The following is a 27,960-nucleotide window of genomic DNA, read 5'->3' as shown; positions in this document are numbered from 1 at the left end:
GTAAAATATGCCAAACTGTACAGCTAATAAATAAATCAATACAAAAGTTTAAAATATCAAGTTAAATTTAAAACAATATCCCTCTAAAAACCAGTAAGAATGTGTATGCCAGGAGGTAGACGTTAAAATTATGCCAAACCAGCCAGTCGGAACAGGTGTGTCTTCAGTTTCTGTCGGAAGGAGCGGAGGTCAGTAGTGGTTCTAATATCGGGGGGGAGGTCATTCCAGAGGGTTGGGCCCATCACAGAGAAGGCCCTACTCCTTGGTGTCGCCCGTTGGCATTGCCTCGTGGACGGCACCAGGAGAAGGCCCTCCCTGTGAGAGCGGATTGGCCGCAGGGATGTATGTGGGAGGATGCGATCCCGCAGGTAACTAGGCCCTATGCCATGGAGCGCTTTAAAGATGGTGATCAGAACCTTGAAACGCACCCGAAAGACCACAGGTAGCCAGTGCAGCTCGCGCAGGAGAGGTGTTACATGGGAGTACCTAGTACTCCCCATGACTACCCGCGCGGCTGCGTTCTGGACTAGCTGCAGTCTTCGGGCGCGTCCCAAGGGAAGCCCCATGTAGAGAGCGTTACAGTAGTCCAGGCGAGACGTCACCAGTGCATGAGTGACTGTGCGTAGGGCATCACGGTCCAGAAGGGCAGCCGTGGCAAGGGGGGCGCAATTGGCGCACCAGGCGAACCTGGTGGAACGCCCCCCTTGCCACGGCTGCCACATGATCATCCATTGACAGCCGGGCGTCTAGGAGGACGCCCAAATTGCGCGCCCGTTCCACAGGGGGCAATTGTTCGCCCCCTATGGCCAGTGATGGAATCAACTGGCTGAACCGAGGCGCCGGTAGCCACAGCCACTCAGTCTTGGAGGGGTTGAGTTTGAGTCTGTTGTCCCCCATCCAGACCCCGACGGCTTCCAAACACCGGGACATCACTTCGACAGCCTCGTTGGGGTGGCTTGGGGTTGAGATGTACAACTGAGTATCATCAGCGTACAGATGGTACTCAACCCCAAAACCACGGATGATCTCACCCAGCGGCTTCACGTATGCGTTGAACAGAAGGGGCGAGAGGACCGACCCCTGCGGCACCCCACAAGAGAGTGGCCTCGGGGTTGACCTCTGCCCCCCAGTCAACACATATTGCATCCGGCCGGAGAGGTAGGAGCCGAACCACCGTAAAACGGTGCCTCCGACTCCCATCCCCTCCAGCCGGCGCAGTAGGATACCATGGTCGATGGTATCAAAAGCCGCTGAGAGGTCTAATAGGACCAGGATAGAGGAGCAACCTCTATCTCTGGCCCTCCAGAGATCATCCACCAACGCGACCAAGGCTGTCTCGGTGCTGTGCCCGGGTCGGAAGCCGGACTGGCGTGGGTCTAGATATACGGATTCGTCGAGGTGACGTGGAAATTGCTGCGCCACCACATTCTCAACAACCTTCGCTAAAAAGGGGAGGTTGGAGACTGGACGATAATTAGCTAGCTCCGTTGGGTCAAGTGAAGGCCTCTTGAGCAGGGGCCTCACCACCGCCTCTTTCAAGGCAGTCGGTAAGGAACCCTCGCTCAATGAGGCGTTCACCAGGCCCAGAAGCCAGCCTCGCGTCACCTCCCAGGATGCCAGTACCAACCAGGAGGGGCACGGGTCCATTGAACATGTGGTGGGTCGCAGCCGTCCACGCAACCCGTCTAAATCCTCGGGGGCAACAGAGTCAAACTCCTCCCAGAGTGGGCTCACAAGACTCACTGATGTCGGCTCGTCCGGTCCACTGAGGGGGGCCCATCCGCTCCGGATCTGAGCGACTTTGTCTTGCAGATATTCCCCAAACTCCTTTGCTCTTCCCTGCAAGGGTGCAATATTGGAATTCAGCATTATGCAAACACAAGTAGTAGAACAAAATCAAAGTAGAGTCTTGGACTTTAAGAGAGCTAATTTCAATAAACTTAGAGAGAGCTTGGGAAGAATCCCATGGATGAGAATCCTCAAGGGGAAAACAACTCAAGAAGCTTGGGAAATTTTGAAAAAATGAGATTACAAAAGCCCAGTCTAGCACAATACCAATGAAGAAGAAAAATAACAGCTCCCAAAAGAAGCCAGCATGGCTGCATAAAGAACTCTCTGACAAATTTAAAGACAAAAAAGATAAGTAGAAAAAGTGGAAAGAGGGGGACATAACTAAGGCAGAATATCAGCAAATAACCCGAGCCTGTAAAGATGAAGTAAGGAAAGCTAAGGCAATGAAGAAAGGCTTGCCACAAAAGTAAAAAATAACAAAAAAAGCTTCCTCCAACATGTTAAAAACAAGAAAAAAATTAAGGAAACAATTGGTTCATTGCTGGGAGAAAGTGGCAAAAAAGTGACAAGCAGCAGGGAGAAAGCAGAACTATTTAAATCATTTTTTGCATCTGCCTTTACACAAAGGGATAAAACAGTCCAACCTATCAAAAACAGCACCACAAAAATCAGATTAGGAACACAAATTGAAATAGGAAAGAAAATGGTAAGTGAGTACCTGTCTACCCTAGACAAGTTCAAATCACCAGGACCAGACGGCAGACAAGAACTCAGAACCACTGAACTATATCTTTCAGAGATCCTGGAGCACCAGGGAAGTGCCAGAGGACTGGAAAAGAGCTGATGTGGTTGGTTCCATCTTCAAAAAAGGAAAAAAATATATCCAGGAAACTATAGACCTATTAGCCTGACCTCAATACCAGGGAAGATTCTGGAAAAGATAATCAAGCAACGAATTAGCTAACACCTAGAAGTAAACAAAGTAATAGCCAAAAGCCAACATGGGTTTGTCAAAAATAGATCATGCCAGACTAATCTTATTGCATTCTTTGACAAAGTGACAAAATTAGTGGACCAGAGGAATGCCATCGATATAGTTTACTTGGACTTCAGTAAGGCATTTGATAAGATAGACCATAACCTACTACTAGATAAAGTAGAAGAATGTGGGTTAGACAGCATCATCACCAGATGGATTTGTAAGTGGCTGACCAACCGCACTCAATGTGTAGTCCTGAATGGAACTGCATCTGCATGGAGAGAAGTATGCAATGGAGTACCCCAAGGGTCTGTTTTAGGCCCAGTACTCTTCAACATCTTCATCAATGATTTGGATGAGGGAATAAATGGGGAACTCATCAAATTTGCAGATGACACCAAGCTGGCAGGAATAGCCAACACTCCAGAAGATAGGCTTAAGATACAGAAGGATCTTGATAAACTTGAACATCGGGCACTATCTAATAAAATGAAATTCAATGGTGAAAAGAGTAAGGTTCTACATTTAGGCAACAAAAACAAAATGCACAGGTACAGTATAGGAGGTACCTTGCTCAATAGTAGCATCTGTGAGAGGGATCTTGGAGTCCTAGTAGACAGCCATTTAAATATGAGCCAGCAGTGTGCAGCAGCTGCCAAAAAAGCCGACACAGTTCTAGGCTACATAAACACAGGGATAGAATCAAGATCACGTGAAGTGTTAATACCACTTTATAATGCTTTGGTAAGGCCACGCTTGGAATACTGCATTCCGTTTCGGTCACCACGATGTGGATAAGATGTGGAGACTCTAGAAAGAGTGCAGAGAAGAGCAACAAAGATGATTAGGGGGACTGGAAACTAAAACATATGAAGAATGGTTGCAGGAGCTGGGTATGTCTAGTTTAATGAAAAGAAGGACTAGGGAGACATAGTAATGTTCCAATATCTCAGGGGTTGCCACAAAGAAGAGGAAGTCAAGCTATTCTCCAAGGCACCTGAGGGTAGAACAAGAAACAATGGGTGGAAACTAATCAAGGAGAGAAGCAACTTAGAACTAAGGAGAAATTTCCTGACAGTTAGAACAATTAATCAGTGGAACAACTTGCCTCCAGAAGTTGTGAATGCCCCAACACTGGAAGTCTTTAAGAAGATGTTGGATAGCCATTTGTCTGAAATGGTATAGGGTTTCCTACCTAGGCAGGGGGTTGGATTAGAAGACCTCCAAGGTCCCTTCCAACTCTGCTATTGTATTGTATTAGATTTGCTTCAAATATATTCTTAGACAGTCCTAATGTGGATTAGATAAAGATATGTTATCTGCTGTGATCATCTGGATATATTACTATGCTGAAATTGTTTTCTTCTTTTGGGGAATTTTTAGGGACGCCATTCTGTAAACAGCAGAAACCTAAAGAAGGGGTCTGGAAAGCTGAGGATTTGACCCAGTCGTTAAATCAGGTGCAGTTAACTGAATCTCCTCCAACCAATTATATGATTCCTGAGCCTATGTTTCCCGATCTAGATTCCTCTCAGGTTGGTTCCCACTCCAGAAGTTGAGCATGATGGAAGGCCATTCCACTCCCATCTGTGAACTTGTGTCCCACCTGATTTCATTGCCGAATGCTCTTCCTTCCCTACCTGCAGTACGTTACATATTGCCCAGACTACCCAGCAACCTTTGGATTACAACCTGTTCTATTTATGATCTCTTCCTTCCCCTAATTTATTGGATGAGATTTCAGAACAAGGTTTTAAGTTCCATAAAAACACTTTTTAAAATAAGTCAAGGACCATTCATTGTTCATCAGCAGTAGGAACCAAGCCCTTTTGAATTGGCAACTGGTCATGCAAAGTTCTGGTGAATACAGCCCTTCTTGGGTTGGGATTGTTGGGAGAGGGTTCTGCAGACTCGGTGTTTAAGCATAAATGGTGACTAACTATTGTTTCTCTTCTTCAGGTTTACAATCAGAACCTGGCGTTGACCGTACCACTTCCTTCAGCTCTCCCCCCTTATGCACCAGTCAGTCAGCCCACTGTTCAGTTCATTGTACAAGAGAATCTTCCTCTGCTCACCTGCATGGCAGAGCAGGGGTTAATTCCAGAATCTGGGAGCAATTTGACCACAGCTTCAGAACCAAGTATTCAGGCGGCTTCCACAGGAGATGCAGAAGAAAAAGTCAAAGCATCTAAGTCTCCAGTGGATAAAACAAAAAATGAAGAGGTGGGTGGCTAGCTAGATGATGTCTTTAAGTCCAGCTGATCCATTTTTAAGGTTATAAAATCTGAAAATTGAACTGCTGGTCTTGAATGTCTTTGTTGATGGTTTAACCTGTTATTTGGTTCCAGGCAGAACACGGCTGACACTTCTTCATTGGGGAAACAATTGCTCAAGGCGTCTTCTGTGAAAGTGCCACCTACTTTAAGGAATCTATGTTAGTTACTATAACCATGGTTGTGGCCAGGAGCTGCATACATTAATGTTGCAGTTCATAATATTTCTTGTAAAATATTGCTGATCAGTTTCATTGGATGATCTCCTATTCTAGCTTCTGCCCATTCAGTATTTCATCTGCATCATGTACTTCCTCTTTCTAAGAAAAAAACACTGAGCTCAGAGTCACTCCAGTCACTCTCAAAGTCAGCTGGGGACTCAGGTCTCCCCAATCTAATATTCTGAACTGCATATTGCTAGGATGTTTTGTTTAGGTAGGAAAGTGTGCAGTGTTCACACTAAAGCCCTTGTTGGAATAGGAAATCCTACCAATGTTTTAACTTTATGCTTGCTATTCTTTCTTTCTTTCTTTCTTTCTTTCTTTCTTTCTTCCTTCCTTCCTTCCTTCCTTCCTTCCTTCCTTCCTTCCTTCTTTCTTTCTTTCTTTCTTTCTTTCTTTCTTTCTTTCTTTCTTTCTTTCTTTCTTTCCTTTCCTTCCTTCCTTCCTTCCTTCTTTCTTTCTTTCTTTCTTTCTTTCTTTCTTTCTTTCTTTCTTTCTTTCTTTCTTTCTTTCTTTCTTTCTTTCTTTCTTTCTTTCTTTCTTTCTTTCTTTCTTTCTTTCTTTCTTTCTTTCTTTCTTTCTTTCTTTCTTTCTTTCTTTCTTTCTTTCTTTCTTTCTTTCTTTCTTTCTTTCTTTCTTTCTTTCTTTCTTTCTTTCTTTCTTTCTTTCTTTCTTTCTTTCTTTCTTTCTTTCTTTCTTTCTTTCTTTCTTTCTTTCTTTCTTTCTTTCTTTCTTTCTTTCTTTCTTTCTTTCTTTCTTTCTTTCTTTCTTTCTTTCTTTCTTTCTTTCTTTCTTTCTTTCTTTCTTTCTTTCTTTCTTTCTTTCTTTCTTTCTTTCTTTCTTTCTTTCTTTCTTTCTTTCTTTCTTTCTTTCTTTCTTTCTTTCTTTCTTTCTTTCTTTCTTTCTTTCTTTCTTTCTTTCTTTCTTTCTTTCTTTCTTTCTTTCTTTCTTTCTTTCTTTCTTTCTTTCTTTCTTTCTTTCTTTCTTTCTTTCTTTCTTTCTTTCTTTCTTTCTTTCTTTCTTTCTTTCTTTCTTTCTTTCTTTCTTTCTTTCTTTCTTTCTTTCTTTCTTTCTTTCTTTCTTTCTTTCTTTCTTTCTTTCTTTCTTTCTTTCTTTCTTTCTTTCTTTCTTTCTTTCTTTCTTTCTTTCTTTCTTTCTTTCTTTCTTTCTAGCTTTTTATGCCACCATCTCCCCTACAAGGTGACTGGAAGGCTTACTGTCTAAATATACTTATCTATCAAATGTTTCTACAAACTCCACCATTACAGCTGAGTCTTATGGGGCTGCTTTTAGATGAATGGCCAAATATGGTAAAAAATACAGCATTTGCTATTGCAAAAACAGGGATGGCTCTCAAGTTCTATATTTCAAGACAGATGCATGCAGTGTATCGATGGCTACTGATTTGATGGCAGTATACTAATTATAGGAAAAGTTAGAGAACACAGTATTGTGCTTATATTCTGTACATCCAAGGCCATGTAGAAGTGGCTACGGGGAAAAAAAATCCTAAGACTATACAGATTTGGGGTCTGATACAACATGACTCTTAACCTAGTATAGATGGTCCTCACTTAATGACTACAATTAGGACTGCCAACTCAACACTTAAGTGGTGCAGTTCTTAAGTGAAACATCACTTGACCACCCTGAGTTACAATGTCACCTCTGGTCATCATATCACCATGGGTCATTAAGCATGACATCACATGTTCCTGACTTACGACTTCTTGTGAGCTTCCCCATTGACTGAGCTTGTCAGAATCTGGCAGGGAAGGTCACAAATGGTGACCACAGGACTGTGGGGTACTGTGGTCATTGCAAGCAAAGGCATGCTGGTTGCCCAGTGCCCAAATCACGATCACGTGATCATGGGGGCACTGCAACAACTGCAACTTCAAGGTCTGGTCATAAGTCTCCTTTTTCAGTGCTATGATAACTTTGAACAGTCACTAAATGAGTGGTCAGTAAGAGAAGACTACTTGTACAACAAATCTGAACAGTTTATACAGAACCTTATTGGTATGTATAGTACCTCTGCTCCTCTCAAGAAATGAGTAACATCTGGAATGATCTCAAAAATCTGACTTCTGTTGTGTTGCATATCGACGATCAGTCAGTAAAATAACTATTTTGCGAAAAGAAAAAAAAGCAGCAAAAAAATGTACGTGGCAAAATTTATGTAACAGAGGATGTTTTGACTGAACATGTTGTGAGATGCTCATAGCACAGAGATCGCTGAATTAGCCTCCTGTCTGTCCTTGCAGTACATGAAGAAGCTTCACATGCAAGAGAGGGCGGTGGAAGAAGTGAAACTTGCAATTAAACCCTTTTACCAGAAGAGGGAGATCACAAAGGAGGAATACAAGGATATTCTTCGGAAAGCTGTGCAAAAGGTTGGAATTGGGGCATTGTTATATTTTCTTCTTTAGGGTGGCTGTTTTAGCGTGTGTGAGTGAAAGAGAAGACAGAAAAGAAAGGTAAATAAACAAGTCTCAGTGGGGTTGTCTTGGTGGCTAGTTTTTAGCAGCTGACACTGCAATAGCCTGCTAAGTCAATCTTGAGAAATACAGAAAGTGCTGCTTGCATTAACTCCTGGAACTGACCTACCCTTTGGCTCTCTTTACAGATCTGTCACAGCAAAAGCGGTGAAATCAATCCCATGAAGGTGGCTAATCTTGTGAAGGCATACGTGGAGAAATACAAACATGTCAGGAAACACAAAAAAGACTGATGCTGAAGAGCCTCATGACTCAACTAAGAAATGAGAAACAACCGTGGGAGAAGCAGAAAAGCTTCTCCGGATGACAATGTTTTCCTTCCCTTCGAGGGAGGCAGAAATACACCATTGCATGTTGCAATCCCTTCTCACCCTCCCCACCCACCCCACCCTGGAAACTGGATGCAGAAGACCTTCCTGCAGCTGGACACATTTTCACATAGGAGCCTGTCTTCTTGGAGTTGATTGCTGATGAGGACCCCCTGGGCTCCTTAACCTTTGAGGAAACGCTGGGGAAAGGATGCACATGTGCGTGCGTGGGGATAGCCTAATTGTTTGTCATGGTTTTACTTCAGCCTCAGTTTTGGGTTATTTTTTAAATTTCTGCACCACTCACCAGAATTTAAAATAGACACTTTTATATCCGGCATACAACAGCGTGTGCTCCTCCCATTGTTGTTCTTATTTATGAAAAATGCAGGTTCTTTTGTGATTCTCAAGAATTGGTTTCATACTTGAACTGAATTATTTTTTGCCTGTCCTGTGAAAGAAATATTGGACTTGTTCAGTCAAATGGGACACGCAAACGTATGTTAACCTTTATAAATTTCCCCCCGAAAATCCTGCTATGGAGATGGTGATAGTTTACATTCTGTTAACAATGTCGCAATGAGGAACTTTATTTGGGGTCTCTGGGACAGCGTGGCCGTGAACTGAAGTGTGTCATGCTTCCTGTGAATAATGTACTGAAGGCTGGTTTTAAAGTCCATCTTGCATTCAACAAGCTGTCTTTGAACAAGAGAGATGGAGAAGACCAGAGTTTGGAAAGCAAACACAAGGAATGTAACCAGACCATGTATACAGCAGAAATCTTACAATTTATAAAATTATTTTGAATTGTTTCTTATTCATATTTGTTTATTTGTTGATTCTGGTCTTATTCCTGATTTCTAGTGTTAATCAAGGTCAAGCGGGCACAGTTCTCAAGAACTTCGCTTTCTTTAAAATATTTTAATTTAAATAAAAAGTTATAGACAAGGAAAGGTAGAAGTCATGCAAAAAAAAAAACACTGTATAGTTGTACAAATAAGTAAAATAGAATCTAAAATGTCACAGAGGTTACAGCTCTTAGTTACTTTTTATAAATTATGAAATATATGACTTTTTAAAGAAGTAAAAAAATCAACATTAAGCCTTAAACTTTAAATCAAATTAATATATAATCCACTTCAATCCAAAAGGACTTTTGGTTTGGAGGCACCAAATTAAAAATGTGCAATAAAGACAATAGAAACTGAAACCAAAAATCATTGGTATCATTAATAATACCTATGACAGTCATCCATAATCGGATGGGTTTAATCATGTTGGGACACTGTTGAGTTTAGTTTTCAAAAGGTAAGCAAGATAGTGGCTACCTGAAATACTACACGGACATTTCAAAAATTGGGGGCTACCATAGGAAGGGCTTTCCATATATTCTGTATAGTACCTTTCCAAAAGTGGAGAAACCCATCTGTAGATGTTCTTTGCAGGAACATGATCAGGCTTGGCTGTAGACATTTTGGTACACTAGGCAAAGACCTATTCTTGTATCTCCAGTGGTTTAACTCATCTTCTGATTTTGTTAGGAATTTGAAAAATGCATTTTCCCCAGTGGTGAAATTCAAAAAAAATTACTACCAGTTCTGTGGGCATGGTAGGGGAAAATCTCCATTCCCTTCCCACTCTGTGGCCAGCCAGAGGTGGTATTTGCCAGTTCTCTGAACTACTCAAAATTTCCCCTACTGGTTCTTCAGAACCTGCCAGAACCTGCTGGATTTCACCCCTGATTTCACCCCTTCGTCACCCCCCCTCAATTTTTGAGCTTACAATGTTCTTTGAAATGATATTTACCACTTGAGCGGATCCACTGACACTAAGTGTATGGTTTACTGCTTTTTGCTTTTTAATGGGTTTATTGCCGTTTGTTAGAAGCTTTTTCAATTTTGGTGTCCCCCCAAAATTTGGCACCTTAGCTGGTTAGGTTGCCTAGACCCAAATCTGGTCATTGCACCATGGAAGCAGATAATGAAGTTTTAAAAAGATGTTTGTGCTTAGCAAGGTTGCAATAATAGAGAAAGATGATATAGACAATAAATAAGGTGAAGGGAAGAGGTCAAAGAACATATTGTAATGTCTTCTAGTGACTGCTAGAATTAAGTTTGAAGTGGCAATCTACAGTCACCAGAAATGAAACCCCAACTTGTAACATTTAAATCATTACTTATTTGTTTGGTTGCCCCATTACTTTGGAGCTCTCATTCTCATCCTCCTCCCCCCAGATCTCCAACTAATTAAATATACCAAAACTCTCACAAATATGTAAGATAAATAATCCTAAATCATGTATTAAATTAAAACACACTATTAAATTTAGATCTGCAAATAGGCTTTTAGACATTTCTCAATTTACTCAATTTCAGTGAAGCTAAATGAGCTATTTCAGTGAAGCTAAATGAGCCATCACGGACACCTACAGAAAGTTCCCATCTTGCCTAGCTGAGATTTGGAACCCAAATATTCTTTGTTGCTTCTGCTAATCAAAATTAAAATCTAGTTTGGCCATTTTATCCATTCCTACTTAGAAACACATACAATACAATACAATAGTAGAGTTGGGGGGGACCTTGGAGTCTTCTAGTCCAACCCCCTGCCTAGGCAGGAAACCCTATACAGTTTCAGACAAATGGCTATCCAACATCTTAAAGACTTCCAGTGTTGGGGCATTCACAACTTCTGGAGGCAAACTGTTCCACTGATTAATTGTTCTGTCAGGAAATTTCTCCTCAGTTCTAAGTTGCTTCTTTCCTTGATTAGTTTCCACATTCGATAGTATTCTTGGCAAATGCTCATCAAATGTTAATATGATGCCTCTAAAGCGGAAATAACAGGTCCCATGTAGACATTAGTTCTAAAAAATGGAGTTGACACGATAAGAACCTTACTTTTAACATGTTATTCTTGTCGTTTCTCCCCTCTGCACATAATAGATTCATTGTCTTCTGATCGACGAATTTCAGACTTTTGATACTGCAGTCAATGGACACAATGCAAGTGGAGAATACCAAACATAAGAGTTGCATGTAATATCATCTGTCACATCACTAAAAGAATCCACCTATCAAACAATTATCATCCCTCCCCAAATACTCATACACCCTGCATACACAAGCAATCTGGGATGTGTTCTCAAACCAACTACTAAGTTAAAAGTAAAACCAAATTCTAAGAATATCAACAGATTCTCGCCCTAGGTCAGATGATCTCTGAAAGGCCTAACTTTTCATGGCATTAGCTGAAATTGGTAAGATTAGACATTTAAAAGGACACCAAAGCTCTAAGAAAGAACAGTGTTACAACTGAACATATGAAACGATGCTTTTTTTAAAAAAAAGTTTGTAAGCATCATTTTTCTGGAAGTGGTGGGAGCATTTTATTATCAGAGAGCCATCAGTCTGCCCTCTGGGGAATCCAGTTCTTCCTCTTTCATTTCCCTTGGATTGCAGAAAGTGAAGGGAGGGGCTATACAGTATTTAGAAATATGGGGAGGAGAATGTGGAGCGCAAGTCTTTTCAAAATGGAAAGATTTCAGGAAATGAAAATAGAAGGCAAGGACACAGCTGCTGCTTGACAAATAGAGAGCAGAGGCCAAAATATGTCTGAGCACAGACCTAGTAAGTATCAATCTTTAATTCCTATTAATTGCTATGTATAGTTGAGAAGATTAGGTGAGAGGTGGTCTAGACATCTACAGCCTTATACTACCTGGATAGTTCCACTAGGGCACTCGTGGTGTAGGGATTGCCCATCCCTTCTTTTTACAGGCTGGGCTGTAGCAACTTTTAGGCAACTTTTTTTAAGTGATTTTTTTTTCAATTGGATTCATGCAAATTGCTAAGCCATTAACCATGGTTTACATCACGTACTAAGCAGTAACTTTAATCATCTGTTCAACAATCGGACTCACTCATAACTTACTTATCATTGACCTGCATTCTTGAAATCAGGCTGCCAAATTATGGTACAAGTTTGTATGAATCTCAGCAAAGTCGATCCTTTGCCTCACATTTTATGCGATTGTGAGATGGCCAATTAACCACATAGAATTTATTCCTTAATATACTATTTTGGATTGCACTGTCAGAACTGGGATATTATTTCCATGTCTATAGTACAGAATAAATTATTTTCAGTGTTGTTATACAGAAATAATCTAGATTGTTATTATTTTTTAAATTCTTTTTAGAAAGAATGCGTTTTGTTGAGAAAATGGCTTGCGTTGTTCTATTTTTAAACTGGGTAGCATCAGCCATTTTTATTATTGTTATCCCTCCAATTATGCGGACAGTCCTGAGTAATATGAAATTATCTCTATCTGCAGCTTTCCCTTCATTCTGTTTCAAGCTATATATAATATATTTTCCCAATACTGCACTGTCCACTTGCTCTTCTTCCTACTATTTCTGCTTTCCTCTTCCCTTTGCCTGCCTCCTCTGTGTAACATTTGGCTTCATCACGTATTTTAGAAAACTTGAAAGTTTAACCACTTTCCCCCTCCTCCACTGTCACTACATCAAGTAAACGGGCTTCCCTAATACAGAGCTTTTTTAATAATAAGCATGTTTCAGTCTTTTGTCTGCCACCGACACTGATGAAGTTACCTAGTTTGGGTAATGAAACGTCTGCAAGAAAACAACCAACTTTGGAGAGCACCAAGGCCCCTTCAATCTTTTTTCTCCCTTAATGACATCATCTTGTGTTCTTCGTTCCCCAGGGCAAGAAGTCAATGAAGTTACCCTTTCCAGATTAAGACTCCGAGTTCTTCCGCTTGAAGTGCTACAAAATAAGAATATAGAGATCCTGAATTTGGACCGGAACAAACTGAAACATGTCACTGGGATTTCAAGTCTTTACAACCTGAAAAAATTGATTTTGTCGAAAAATGCTATGACAGATTTCCCAGTGGAAATCCGGAACCTGATCCATCTGGAGAAGCTCGAGCTCAATCAAAATCAAATCCGAGGTATCCCAGAGGGGATCTTCTGTTCTCTCCCTAAGTTAAAACATCTTCGACTTAACAACAACCATTTAGACAGCCTTCCTAAGGATTTACGTTCCTGCCGGGACTGTCTCCAGTATCTGAACTTGTCCACAAATGTATTTCAAGCCATCCCTCAAGTAGTCTTGGAGTTGAAAAACTTGCAAGAATTCTACGTGCAAAATAATGTTTTGCATCAGCTCCCCAGAGAGTTGTTCACAGAGCTGTCCCTGAAGATGTTCAAAGTAAGTGGGAACTCACTGAGGGAACCCCCAGACGAAGTATGCGCAGGGGGTATCAAACAGATCATCAGTTACTTCAACCAGCTACAGAACGGCCAAGCTGAGGAAGACAAGCGTGTCAAGACAATGTTTTTGGGGACATCCTTAGCAGGAAAGTCTACAGTGTGCAAAAGCTTAAAGCAGGGACAAGTTGTGCGTCTATCCATGGAAGAACGCACCATTGGGATTGAGATAAGCGAGTTCCATATCCAAGGCTTCACCTTTCTCTTTTGGGATTTTGCTGGCCAGCTGGAATACTATGTCACCCACCATATGTTCATTACTTCACAAGCCCTTGTCATCTTGGTCATTAACCTTCACCAGTAAGTGTTCTCTGGCTTTCTTTGCGAACGTGTGGTACTTATTTATGGATGAGATTTAAATGGTCACCCAAGTTGTAATTCAGGATAGCTAGTGCGGGTTTTAGGACACACAAAAAAAAATAATACATTTTTAAAACACAAAGATAGGATGCAATATAATCAAGGCTGAACAGCAATCATATTTATATTATTTGTTGGGAGTATACTCTTAGTGTTGGGTAGGCAACATATATCTATATGCAATAACAAATGGCCATTGTTGCTTTAAATGGGTGAATGTACTTATCAGCTGTAATTAACTCTACAATAAGAGGGAGTCAGGAGAGCTCACTCTCTCTCTCTGCTTGTCCTATGCTTGATAACTACTTGCTCGCTTGATGACTGGAACGTGAACTGCGACTGTAAGCAATTGTTTGTTCTTTGAATTGTGTTTGGACATATATCTACTATCTAATATCTACTATCACTGCTTGTGAAGCAATTATTAGTAGTAAAGCTACTTGTTTTTGACTAGCAGTGTCTGAAACTCTATTCGTGTGTTTTTTGCTACTAGCAACGTTCTTTCTCTCTAGCTATACATTCTGCTGCTCTATTTTCTGTCTCCCAATGGAGATACCCCTAACATTCTTGACACCATCAAGCAGGCTCATCCACATCCTGGCCCTAATGCCAAGAAATGTGAAATGTTTTTCAGTGACAGTTCCCTTTAATTTAAGTGGAACAGACAGATCTAAACACGCACACCAAGTTCTAAATGAGTCACATTGAAATGCTTCAAACTTTGGCTGACTCTTGGGGGTGATAGTATAGAGGCAACGATCGCTGTTTTTCTCCTACTTCATTGCTATCTGATTAGTGGGCCATCTCAGGCTAAATTTTATGCCAGCCCAACCGAAATCACTTCCAATAAACCAGCATAGGGTTGCACTGCACGGTTTCTGAAGAAAATAGGCACTTTTTGTACTAAAAATTAATTCTTGTAAGGTTTTTCGACCCAGAAGGAATTTACCACCCCCCAAAAAAGTATCCTTTTAATCAGTCCGGCCCAGAGTTTTGAATTTTCAACAATGGATATCTGAGCTGAATTCCCAGCAAGCCAAATATAGCAATTGAAAGATCGATTCCCTATTGTTTCTGTCTAAAGTTGAAAAACAATTGAGCACACCACAGAATGTATTTCTCATATTTAGTTACAGATACTTCATGCTTTCTTGCACATTTTTTTAAATGGTTCATTTTTGTTGGTTTGTCTTTTGCCTCCAACGATGGATATATAAAATAATGTCACACTTCAATTCATTTTGCAGTATGCCAAGATCATATGTTTGATACTCTGGTCCAGCCTTTTTTATTTCAGGAGAAATGAACTGCTTGTACTGTCACTGATGGGTAAAGCCTGGCAGATGGCTGTTTAAGCTAGTGTCTTCCTTGCTTTGAATTTTTACTTAGGGCAGGGGTGTCCAAACTTGGGAACTTTAAGACTTGTGGACTTCAACTCCCAGAATTCCCCAGCCAGCATGGCTGGCTGGGGAATTCTGGGAGTTGAAGTCCACAAATCTTAAAGTTCCCAAGTTTGGACACCTCTGACTTAGGGAGCTCTGCACTACTTTACAAATAATAGTACGTGTTCTCTCTCTCTCTCTCTCTCTCTCTCACACACACACACACACACACACACACGTCTGTGAATAAACCAGAACACAGGCTTGGCTGTTTGCCACTGTTTAATGACTGAGGATAACGAATCCTTTGGCTGAGGGCCCAGACAACTCACGTTCAATAGAGTAGCTCTGCAGCAACCCAGACAATTCAAATGAAGCAACGCAGATAGTCCAAACGAACAGACACGGCTAGAATACACAGATAGATTTTCTTAACTACTAATTCGAACGGTTGTTTCCTGCAAATGTCCCCTCCCAACGCCTCACCTATAATCTCTCTTGGGAGGGGTCAATCCACAACCACCTGTGCTTAATCATCTTCTGTGAGTCTGCCTACGGAGTTGCTGCTTCCGTTTCTCAGCCCTTCTCAATCTAGCATCAGGGACAAACTGCCTTTGATCCTCCCCACTGCTCCATGCCTCAGGCGCATCCTGGTGGCCAACCAGCCTCTCTGGTCCCTGCTCTGAGTCTGAACCCTGCAAAGGGTCCTCCACATCGTCCAGGGCAGACTCATATGGTTCCTCGCTATCCGAGTCCATCAGCAGCTCAACCAGATCCTGCTGGGCCACAACAAGTACGTATATAATTTAATGAGGAAGTTGAGGAAGAAAAAGAAACTCCAGGTGAGCTGCCAGTATTACATGATGATTGGGACTACAGGTAGTCCTCAATTTATAACAGTTTGTTTAGTGACCATTCAAAGTTACAACGGCACCGAACAAAAGTGAGTTATGACATTTTTTCACACTTATGACTGTTGCAGAATCTGCATGGTCAGATAATCAAAATTCAGATGGTTGGCAACTGACTCATATTTATGACGGTTGCAGTGGCCTGGGATCACGTGATCCCCTTTTGTGACCTTCTGCCAAACAAAATCAATGGGGGGGCCAGGTTCACTTAACAGTCGTGTTCCTAACTTAACACCTGAAGCGATTCACTTAACAAAGGTGGCAAGAAAGGTGGTAAACTGGGGCACAAATCACTTAACCAATGTCTTATTTAGCAACAGATGTTTAGGTTCAATACTTTATCCACTAGTATTAAAGAAGGGAGTAGAATCTGGCTAGTTGTCCAAATTTTTAGTAGACTTGCATTTTACTCTCTCAAGGACAAATCTTCAATTTGAGTTCCGTGTAAAGCTTTTTTATTGTTAATTGCACTTGTCTCTTGCAAAGATGTAAGTTGCCAGATATTATGAGATTATTTTAAAATGTTCATATTCATCTTTTATAACTAAAAAACATTGATTTTTAATTTTTTGTTGTAGTTGTTGTTTAGGTCGTAAATGGAGGACTATTTGTATTGAAAATATTTGCATTTAAATAAGCTAGTTTATGAATAGATTGGCGGGTCAGTTGGCTCAGTGATCCGTCACTTTTCTTTTCATAGGTATCAGCATACCGACGACTCCTTCAAGGATCTTGTTGGATTTTGGATTAGCAACCTCTTTATGCGAGTGCCAAATTCTGTAGTCCTTCCCGTGGGAACTCACGTGGACACTTGTTCAGAAGAGGAGGTTGAAGAAAAGAAAAAGGATATCATGTCCAAGATACAGGCCATGCTGGAGGAGAGACAGACCAACCTAACTCACCTTATTGCTAACTTGGAAGACAATGAGGAATCGGAGTTCTATGAAGACCAGTGGACTCGAGTGAAAGAAATGGAAAATTGCACCCTTACAGTAAGAAACGCTGTCATATACAATGATCTCGACCCTGAAACTGCAGGCATGCAATTGTCCAAACATCTTAGGAAGCAATCTAAAGCAGCGATGACATGGTTCCTTTTTTTTTTTGGTCCAAATCTCTAGCCTATCAGATGACTCCTACTTTTAGGAGAGAGGGAGACATTTTACAGTTGCTCTAATTTGGTCATGCTATACATAAACATGTACGATATCTCCTATTCCACTCCGTTCTCCACTCAACTTCCACAAAAGCTAGACCTCAAGCAGTATGTTAGTAATTCCCCTCTTCTCTGCTTGCTTGTTTGAAGTTCTCTTTGTCTCTGCATTTTCTGTTCTAGATTCTAGATCTTGTTCCTGTCAACTGCATGGATTACCTGGACATTAAAAAACTCGAAGAAATCATTTTGGAGCATGTCAAGAATGAAGAGCTCTTCCCCAATGTCATCCAAGTGCTCCCCCCTATCTATAAACAAGTAGAAGCAGCAATTGTGGATATGATGCAAATTAACGAAGAGATCACCGAACATGGCAAGTAAATATTATTAGTGGCATTTTATAATTTCCTCTTTCTTTTCTCTACTGTGCTGTTGTTAAGTGGGGCAATCCCTTTGGGAACACGTGCAATGGAACATGTGTATTTTGCCACAGCTGTATAGCCACAACTAGTTCAGAACAATTATTTGGGGCATAGTTCCTAAACTGTTTGTGTGGGCCTAAATTAAAACTCTGAGTTCATTTGGGTATCTAGAGCCATTGATGGATGCCTCCTCTCTGTGCAAGCTAAGTTTATTTGGGTGCTACGTTTCCTTATTATTTATGGGCAAGTATTTATTTAAAAACATAAAAATCCACACAAATCAATGTTTTAATTGATTGGGATCTTGCAACCACCTTTTGCAACCTTCTGACAAGAAAAGTCAATGGGGAAGCCAGATTCACTTAAGAACCGTGTTACTAATTTAATAACACCGGTGATTCACTTAAGAACTGTGGCAAGAAAACTTGTAAAATGGGACATAATTCATTTAACAACAGTCTCACTTAACAACACACATTTTGGGCTCAATTATGGTCGTACTTTGAAGACTACATGTAGCTTGAAGCATAGAACGTACTGTTGCCTGACTGCCGGAGACTTCTGTTTCTCGCAGCAGACCTCAACAAGTTCTCTTGTCATATTTTAGGGATGGCGAATTTCAATCTTTTACACAGCAAGCTCTCCCGGCAGTATCATTTGGATAGAGAACTTCTGCGGGATATTTTGAGATACCTTCATCGCATTGGATTAATTGTATGGTATGAAAAGATCAAGCAGCTGAAGGACACCGTGTTCTTACGTCCAACTATTCTGATCACTCTCTTCAGAGTGAGTACCTCCTTGATTCCACCTTAGCATCAGAGGCCCATTGCTTCTCTGAAGTTAGCTAGAAGTCAAATTTCCAGAGACAATAGGTTTTAAAAAAATGGTTCTCCCATGTGTATAACCTGCTCCCAATAGTAACAGACACTTTGTGGGGTGCTACAAAGTCAATTGGAGGCAGACCTAGTTACCTGCGGGATCGCATCTCACCTCATACATCCCTGCGACCAATCCGCTCCCACAGGGAGGGACTCCTCTGGGTACCGTCCACTAAGCAGTGTCAATGGGCGGCGCCCAGGAGTAGAGCCTTCTCTGTGATGGGCCCAACCCTCTGGAATGACCTCCCCCCCGATATTAGAACTATTACCGACCTCCGCTCCTTCCGACAGAAACTTAAGACCCACCTGTTCCAATTAGCTGGCCTAGCTGATTTATAGTCCCACTTTCAACCTCCTGGCAAACATCTTATTTTGGGTAGTCTTTTAAGGGTAATTTTTAATTTTATTCGAATTTTAATTTATTATTGTACAGTGCATATTCTACCTCCTCCGTCTATCTATGTATCTATGTATATCTATATTTTTGTATTCACATTGTTTTTAATATGACTGTACACCGCCCCAAGTCCTGTTTAGGAAAGGGTGCGGTCTATAAATTAAAGTATTATATTATTATTATTATTATTATTATTATTATTATTATTATTATTATTATTATTATTATTATTATTATTATAGTGGCTCAGTGGCTAAGACACTGAACTTGTTGATCAGAAAGGTCGGCAGTTTGGCGGTTTGAATCCCTAGCGCCAGGTAACAGAGTAAGCTCCCGTTACTTGTCCCAGCTTCTGCCAACCTAGCAGTCTAAAAGCATGGAGATGAGCACTGTCCCTTAGAGTCGGGAACAACTAGCACATATGTGCGAGGGGAATCTTTACATTTACCTTTACCTTTACAAAGACAAAACAAAACCAAAAAACAAATTTAAACCATTAAAATAATGGCATAAACAATCTTCCATGGACTCAACACTAGCTGTCCAAACGTCCCCTTAAGTTTTCTCCCAAGTCTCATTCAGCAAAGATTATTATTGATATGAATGAAAAGTGCTGGATTTCGGAAAAGAGGTGGGGTCATTCATGAACAGCCTCTACATTTTTTTTCTGTATTTAAACCAAGGGTGTATTGGTAAATGCTTTTATCCCATTTTCCTGTAATTTTTTTACAAGGAAAATAAAGTGAGAACTGCAGTTAAAACCAAAATGCCCATGAGGTGACTTTCACATAGAAAAATGTTTCCATTTGGGTGGCGGGAAGCGGAGGATCCTATTTTTCCTGCTCTACTCTTCTTCCTTGGCTTTCTGACAAGCTATCTGAGGTTGAGAGACACCCCCTCTCCCAGAACAGAATAAAATATAATGTGAAGTAGTACTGGCAGATGGAAGTCAAGTTGTATAAGTGCAATGTATTAAGTTCCTACCCAGTATCTTTATCTAAACGAGATTAGTGCTTGGGGTTCATGATTTGGAAATATGGATAGTCACTTGGCATTCCGACTGTATCTTGCCGCAGAAAATCAAAGGTTTGTAATAATCAGCTGGTCTGAATAGAAGTGGATATTCTATCCAGAAGCATCAGCTAAATGTTGCAGCCATCCAGTTCAGGAATTCAAAATATGATTCCAGATTATGTTGCAAGATGGAATAGGTGAGCATATGTATTAATTTAACTATATGCCCTTACCACTTACTGAGAACTTTTGAACATTCTTTGTATGTTTCAGCTTAACTTAGTTAGACACCGTGTTTCCTTTACTTTCCACTTCCAACAAGTATTAAAAGGCAATGGACTATTTTAGGGCATGCCTTAGACCTGTGGGACAGGTTCATGTCATGTGGGACATGTTCAAACCCCAAGAGTCAGATACAAAAGCGTGGTCTGAAGGTGGGAGTACAGGGAGAATGGAAGAGTAACCCAATTATTTTTGTTTCTGAGTTAAGATTTCAATGTATAAACTTGTTTAAAAAGGAGGTAGGACAAGAGTTGAATGGTTTTATTGTTGGAATGATTAAACATTTTAGGAATCAGAAAACAATCTACTACAAGACACCAAGAGGTTTACTTGTAAGTCTTGATTATCTTCAGTCAACTCCATTAGCAAAATTGTGAGCCTACTTAGGCAAATGTCTTTATGTTTTTGTAGACTCTTGTGAGGTATGGTCTAATGCAACAGCTGGAGAGCATTTCTGTGGACATCTTGATAGGAGAACGTGCCACCATCCGAGACCGGGCCAATTGGGCATTGACGTTTAAATCCAAAGCCATCCTATGCCAGAAAGCCATGAGAGCTTTGCTTAAGCAGCAGCTTTCTTTAGACAACATGGTAGACATCTTTGAGGAAATGGTGGGAAGCAGATTCCAGAAGGGGAAACTCTTCAGCCTACTTGAGCACTTTGAGATCTGCCTGGAGATCAGAAATGTAGAAGGACTTAATCCCAGAGCCAGAACATTTATACCTGGGGAGCCATGGGAAACTCTGCCAAACCTGGAGAAGGACACACACTACTTATTTCCTAACTATCTCAATCAAAGCCAGGAGGTTTCAGCAATGTGGGGAGAAGATCAAAAAGAGGACTTGCATATTCGCTTGTACTTTTCTCCTGAGATCCCAGAGGGCTTCTTCCCAAGGTATTGAATAGTATCTACTAAGTGTCATACATAATAACAAGCCATCCTGTGGCCAATATCTACAATTGAGGGCCTCTTTGAATGGGGGCCAGTTGATTTGCACAAGCAGGGGTCAAATATAAGGACGAGGCCACCACTATTTACTGGACAATTTTTGATAATTTGTCACTTTTATCTTACCAAACTGTGAGGGTTTTGCTGGGTGTTGATAGTTTGACTGATACTCTCTTGTCTTTAAAGTAATCTGTCCTAATCCTCTGTTAGAGTATTTTTCTGCAGGCTGTCAAACGGAGAGCCGCTCTAATCTGCAGAAAAGTAACAGAGTTGGAAGGGACCTTAGAGGTCATCTAGTCCATCTAGCTCACACGGGAGACCTATACTAGGAATTCGAACCGCCGAACTACTGATCTTTAAATTTAGGACGATTTTGCAAATACAACAGTGGAACATGCAGTTAACCAGTGGTGGGATGCAAATAATTTAACAACCGGTTCTCTGCCCTAATGATTTCTTCCAACAACTAAGTTCATCAAACTGCTCAGAAAGTTAACAACCGGTTCTCCTGACGTGGTGCGAACTAGCTGAATCCCACCAATGGTTGTAACCAAGCTACTTAATTCTGTAGCCTGATTGCAGGCAAGAAGCTTCAAGTCTGGGAATTGATTGCAGCATGTTTCTGAAAGATATAATAGCCTTCAGAGTAACCCTCCTTCGTTCCCAGAACTCAAAGCCACCTACGGAACATTTCTACCTAGGTTTTCTTCTCAACACTAGGCATTAGTGACTACACCAGAATTCTTCCAGGAGCTTCCATGCTGAGTGTGAGCTTGAATCTGATCTCTCAAGTTCTAAGCCATCAGTAATAACTGCACCCCAGCAGTTTTAAGCATCAGGGACTCTCTAGAATGTGGGCTGTTTAGTCCCTTTTTGAATTGATTATTGTTGCAACTGCCTGGGCCCAATTTAGCAGCACGAGTAATGCTGGGGAAAAAGAGAACATCTTAAAATAGGATCTGAAAGTATTGACTGTTTCTCCCTCCCCCTCCCGACTTTCTTCCCAGACTCATGGTGAAAGCTTGTTCCTTCTTTTCAACTCACTGGGTTGCTAAAGCCATCTGCCTGCTCATATGTAGTGGCACACCTTTACTGATCAAAGCAAATAACCAAAAGGGTTACAGCTACATGGAGCTCAGATGCAGAAAGCCAGGAGAGTGGACTGGTATGTACAGAGGCATTGACTGCTTTTTTGGTTCAAATGTCATGTAAATGATACAGAACAAAACAGTATACAGGTAGTCCTCAACATACTACCACAATAATCCCAAATTTTACGTTGGGAAGAGAAACATTTGTTAAGTGAGTTTTACTCCATTTTGCGACTTTTCTTGCCACGGTTGTTAAGTGAATTACTGCAGATGTTAAGTTAGTAACGCGGTTGTTAAATGAATCTGGCTTCCTTGTTGACTTTGCTTGTCAGAAGGTTGCAAAAGGGGATCACGTGACCCCAGGACACTGTAACTGTCATAACTATGAGTCAGTTGCCGGGTGTCTGGATTTTGATCACATGACCATGGGGATGTTGAAATGGTTATAAATGTGAAAAACAGTCATAAGTCACTTTTTCCATGCTGTTGTAACTTCAACGGCACTAAATGGTCACTAAATGAACTATATTGTAAGTCAAGGACTACCTGTATCTAAGGCTGGAATCTATGTAATCTATATATACCGTATTTTTCCGAGTATAAGACGCACCAGAGTCTAAGACGCACCAAGGTTTTGAAGAGGCAAATTTTTTAAAAAAAGGTTTTGCACTCTGCAGACCTCCCAAAACCGGCTCGTTTTTTGCAAAACCGGCCCGTTTTTTGTCAAACAAAAGGGCATGAATAGCCTTTAGGAGGCTTATAGAGTGCTTCTGGGGGCTGGGGGGCAAAAACGAACAAAAAAGGCCCATTTTCTTCTCATTTTTGCCCTCTCCAGCCTTCAGGAGCACTCTGGAAACCTCCTAAAGGCTATGGACGGCCATTTTTGTGAAGGAGGTGGGGTTTCGGGAGGCCAAAAATGCTGTATTCAGTGTATAAGATGGACCAAGATTTTCACCCTTTTTTGAGGTAATACAGCCCTAACATCCCTCAGGGTGTGTGTTCTGTTAAGATACAGCCTGTTATGCCTTCAAATGACTTCTACCATACTACTGTAAAATGGATTTTACTGTACAGCGCTGTGGAGTTGCCATGGTAACGGCTTCACAGAACTCCACAAGGGGGCTCCCTCTGGCAAGGGAGAAAATCCAACATTCGAAATTGCGGTGACATTAATGGAAGGAGGGTTGGGATAAATAAATACCTGGGCAGCGCCAGGTTATCAGCTAGTTGTTAATAAAATTGCTCCTGGAGTCTCCGTTGAAGGAAGCCATTTGACAGTCTTGACTCTTGGAGTGGCTTGGCATATGATGAATGATCAGCCCCACCTCTGGATGCCAGCTAAAAAAAAATCTGTTTCTCATACAGGCAAATCCCACTGATGCTGAATATGGGAGAAGGACCCACTGACAAATAGTGGTAGATTAGAGACATGCTTCATCCCTGTCCTAAGCCAAACAGTGCAACTGAAGAACCAACTTTAGAGAATGGATTTATTGTTTTCTTTCAGTCATTCTTCTCAACAGCGATGAAACAAGAGCTCCTGTTGCCGCACAGGGACCAAGATAAAGTCTGTGTGCAGTGTGTCTATGGAGAGTCTCAGTCATCCAGGTCATGGTTGTCCCAAAGGTTTCAAAAGGCAAGTGGACTTTCTTGTTTTGTTTTTCTCCTGGAAAACGTTTCACTTCTCATCCAAGAAGCTTCCTCAGTTCTTCAGAAACGTTTTCAAGAAAGAAAGAAAAAACAAGTAAGTCCAGTTGCCTTTTAAAAAGCACTTTTGTGCACATCAGTTGTTTAATCAGCAAAATCGCATCTGCTTTAAAGCATCCTTTAAAGTTTAGGCCAGCCTTTTGCAGTTTGGGGCTCTCCAACAGCATCAAATATCAGCTCCCCCTCCCAAACTCACAGCCTTCGGCTGGACTAGATGATGCCTATGGGAGTTGAAATTAGACCCGTTTGGGATTCACTAAGTTGGAGAAGGCTGGCTGCTCTGAATGTTTCTGAAGACCGCTCTCCCTGTTGCCTTTTACAGGATTCCAGTTAGCCTGGGACTTTATTATAACAATCATCTCCATCAATCAAAAACTGCTGGAGGAATGGCCTGGGCTCCATCTTTGCATAAAGGCTCCTTGCCGGACCGTTGGATGTCCTGCTGAATTTGTCTGGCCAGATCTGGAAGATAAGATGCCTGTGTATGTATTTCATGCTGTGCCCCAGCAAAACCAAGACTGTGAAGTTTTTTCAGAGGTTGCGGTTTAAATTACTTTGTTCCTTCTATATTGGCCTTTATCCAGAAAATATACCCTGACTATAACATTTCTCTTTCCAAAGCAGATCCTTAGCTGAGATACTTGGCTGTGAATCCTTGTTTCTTAAGTTTAACTGAGGGATGGCTCTGTACCCTCTATATTGACTTTAAAGAGAAAACAAAACCTGCAGAATATTTCAAATAAGGCGCTTGTTTTTATTTAAGCATTTCTTCTGATAGGGTTACTGAGGGTTTCACTTTTACCACTTTTATAGTCCTCCTTCATTTGGTGTATCAATCTCCATGAATCTGCTTCCTTTGACATGTTTTAGGTCTCCTCTCCCATGGTTCCCAGCCAGCACAGCACAAACTAGACAGGAGATTAGGGAATGTGGATGGCACTAGATTAGAAAAAGCTGTGCTGCAGGATGGTTATTATGTAAGGTTTTTTTCTTCAGTTTATAGATAGGGCTTCATCATTCTTTTTTTTTAACCTCATTAAACCTAAGTTAGAGAATATATTTATAGTCAAGCTAAGAGCTTAATGTTTTCATATTCTTATTCAAATGAAATTTGGAGATGTTATATTACTAACACAAGGTCTCCAAAGCGATCGTCTTGAGAAATCAGCCTGAAATCTGTGCCTTTCTCAAGGGGTCCACAGGAGCCTCAGGCTGCACTGGGGATTTAAACTTAAATATTTCCTGTTCTGTCCATCACCATACCACAAAATTGGTGTCTACAATTAAGACGAATACACATTATTCCTGAGGGCTTTCTACTTATCCAGGAATAGCAATAGGAAAGAATAGTGATCATTGCTCAAAAGACAATTTATTTCCATGCATTTTTGCATTCCCCACCCCCAAATTACAGCAGTGGGATTTTAAATATCCCTTTGTACTTCTATAGCTTTTCAAATGTTCATCTTTAAGGCATTAGCAAAAATCACTGTTGGTAACCGAAGCAAACTTGACCCTAAACAAACCCATCCACATTTTAAGAATTATTTTAATGCCTTTTTTTAAAAGTTCAAGGTGAGGTACATTAGGGTCTAAATTTTATCCCATCCTTTATCTTAGTGATAAGCTGGTGTGAAATACTGTAGGTGTAACTGGCCTAAGTCAATCAGTAAATCCCATGCTTGTATAATGATTTGAACTTTGATCTTGTCCTTAGTCTGATACCTTAGTAATACCTATCACACTAGAGCAAGGGTGGGTTCCTGCCAGTTCTAACCTCTTCTATAGAAGAGGTTCCATAAATCTACAGTGCCATTTAGAACTGGTTCCAGCTCCCTCCCCCTGCCCATCTGTACATCATCAAGATGAAGAGCGAGAAGAGGAATTCTTCGAGTTGAAGTCCACAAGTCTTAAAGCTGTCAAGTTTGAACACCCCTGGGTTTTTTTTCTAAAGGGTTAGGGGTGCAAGGGTCTTGTAACTTGACAGCTTTAAAACTTGCATACTTCAATGCCAGAGTTCCTGAGCCAACATTTTGGTTGCTAAGCAAGATCGTTGTTAAGTGAACTTCACCCCATTTTACAAGTTGGTCATGCCCACCCAGTCACATGGCTGGCAAGCCACTCCCACCTGGTCACATGGCTGGCAAGCCACTCCCACAAAGCATGCCACACCTACAGAAGAGGTTCTAAAAATTTTTTTGAAACCCACCACTGGACTAGAGGCCAATCTGTTTAGTGATGCTTGGTCCTGTTTCTCATCCAACCTCCTTCCAGGTTCAAAGAAGACATTAAAACTTGTGGAATTTGTGCCCATCGATTTGAAACAGAGCTCCTGTTACCCAAAGGTGAGGTTCGAATATTTGCCATTAATGTCAGTGTTCTGGCTTAATTATTTAAATACCAAAGTTAATCTTGTTATTTCAATAAACTAGAATGCTGCATGATGAAATTGAGTTGCCCTTAGGGCAGTGATGGCGAACCTTTTTAGACAGCGAGTGCCCAAAATGTGCCCGTGTGCATGCGCAAAATGAAAGGTGCGTGTGTTTGTATGAATGCATGCATGTGCAGACATGCTAGTGTGCATGTGCAGGACATATGTACATGCATGTGTGGGACATACATGCTGATATGCTTGGGACATACGCGTAGACATGCGTGCATGCACAGCAGAGACCCGAAGGCGGGAGACAGGGCAGCCCAACACCAGCAGTGCGGTAAGAGGTAAGATCTTTTTCTTTCATGAGCTTCTGTTTCGTCATTTGCAGCTCATGAAAGAAACGGCATGGAGATCTGACCTGGGGCGATTGGCACACGTGCCATAGGTTCGCTATCATGGCCTTAAGGTAAATATCCAGAAAAATATAGGCTTAGTATGGCACGTTTTCTTCAAAAAGCTTGTAGATATAAAATTCCGTGGTGCTTTTCTGTGTTTAGATTGTTTGTAGTGTTTTATTGCAATTCAGGTATAATGGCTATAGCAGGGGTGGGCTGCAATCGTTTTAACAACCAGTTCGGTGATCGCGCGTTTTGCGTGCGCACTCATACTTCACGCACTTGCTTGCCTTAGCATTCAAAAACTGCCCATTTTAAGCTCTAAAACGTACCTTCTACTGCAATGCCGGTGAGTAAAACAGCCGAGGTGCAGCGATCTGCTGTGCCACGCGAATCAGCTGAGCTGAAAAATACAGAAATATAGGACAGGATAGGGCAGGGGCAGGCGGGCGGGGCCAACTACTCACTGGAACTACTGGTTCGCTTGAACCGGTCCGAACTAGCAGCAGCCCACCACTGGGCTATAGCCCATTGGTTTTGGAGGGTTAAAGCAGAATAATCTTGAATTATTCCAATGTTGGAGATTGCACTTCACACTAAAAATTCTTAGGAGACCGAGCTAGTGATCTTGCCATGGTAAGGTTATCTGAACTGGATAATGGGAAAGAGAGTCGCTGCCTCTTATTTTCTACACATAGCCTAGTGACTTGATACTTCTCTTGAATTAACCATAAACTTGGATGATAGGAGGGCAGCCTGCCACATGTGACTGCCATAGCATGCCACATTATTGCAAAGGCGTAATATTACTAAGCATTTCATTATTTTTTCACAGTTCCAAACAAACCAAGCAGAACCGAGGTTCCTAGCCAATATTATATCACCAGCTATGGGAATGCTACCTTTGGAACCAGCACTGTCCATGTGGAAAGACAGGTTTGTTATAGTGGCAGTCTAAAGCAGCCTTCCTTAAACTAGTTTGGAATTATGAATTCTAGCCCAACATACCTGGAGGACATCAAGTAAGGGGAAACTGGCCAGAAAAATGGAATGTTAGTTTGACCATGAAGTCAAAAGCGCAGGTCACAACTGTAACGTACAGAATTTCTGGTTATGAATTGGAACCTTCGTGTATCTCTATTCTAGCATCAGCTATACTGCTATGAAACAGACAAGATTTCATCCACTTGTTCAATACGATGCAAAGGACATGTCTACAATACAGAACCTCTGTATTATAGGCAGCTGATTGCTGAGGCAGGCTGAAGTTG

General features: G+C 41.2%; 2 protein-coding genes across 2 annotated transcripts in view; both read left to right on the top strand.

The window, feature by feature from the left end:
* The window catches only part of PHRF1 (PHD and ring finger domains 1), a 38,422-nt gene extending 29,537 nt beyond the window's left edge, over positions 1-8,885 (top strand). Inside the window, 5 exon segments of the mRNA XM_081934088.1 lie at positions 4,154-4,230; positions 4,730-4,993; positions 7,532-7,660; positions 7,894-7,986; positions 7,988-8,885. Coding sequence (XP_081790214.1) covers positions 4,154-4,230; positions 4,730-4,993; positions 7,532-7,660; positions 7,894-7,986; positions 7,988-8,032 — 608 coding nt within the window. The 3' untranslated portion in view covers positions 8,033-8,885.
* Positions 8,886-11,648: 2,763 nt separating this feature from the next.
* On the top strand, positions 11,649-27,857 carry LOC309390671 (malignant fibrous histiocytoma-amplified sequence 1 homolog). The gene is made up of 10 exons (XM_081950253.1): positions 11,649-11,699; positions 12,800-13,667; positions 16,721-17,012; positions 17,357-17,546; positions 18,203-18,384; positions 20,581-21,065; positions 22,127-22,284; positions 24,240-24,399; positions 26,192-26,262; positions 27,525-27,857. Exons 1-10 carry the CDS (start codon positions 11,681-11,683, stop codon positions 27,665-27,667), a joined length of 2,568 nt encoding a protein of 855 aa, XP_081806379.1. The 5' UTR covers positions 11,649-11,680; the 3' UTR covers positions 27,668-27,857.
* The last annotated feature ends 103 nt before the right edge of the window (positions 27,858-27,960 follow it).

Source organism: Natrix helvetica (genome assembly GCF_964273705.1).
Source record: "Natrix helvetica genome assembly, chromosome: 1".
NCBI lineage: Eukaryota > Metazoa > Chordata > Lepidosauria > Squamata > Natricidae > Natrix > Natrix helvetica.
This window is presented reverse-complemented; position numbering and strand designations above follow the sequence as displayed.

Coding starts and splice junctions, on each gene's coding strand:
- LOC309390671 (XM_081950253.1), top strand. Junction 22,285..24,239: donor AAAGCCAGGAGAGTGGACTG/GTATGTACAGAG, acceptor TGCCTTTTACAG/GATTCCAGTTAGCCTGGGAC. Junction 24,400..26,191: donor CTGGAAGATAAGATGCCTGT/GTATGTATTTCA, acceptor ACCTCCTTCCAG/GTTCAAAGAAGACATTAAAA.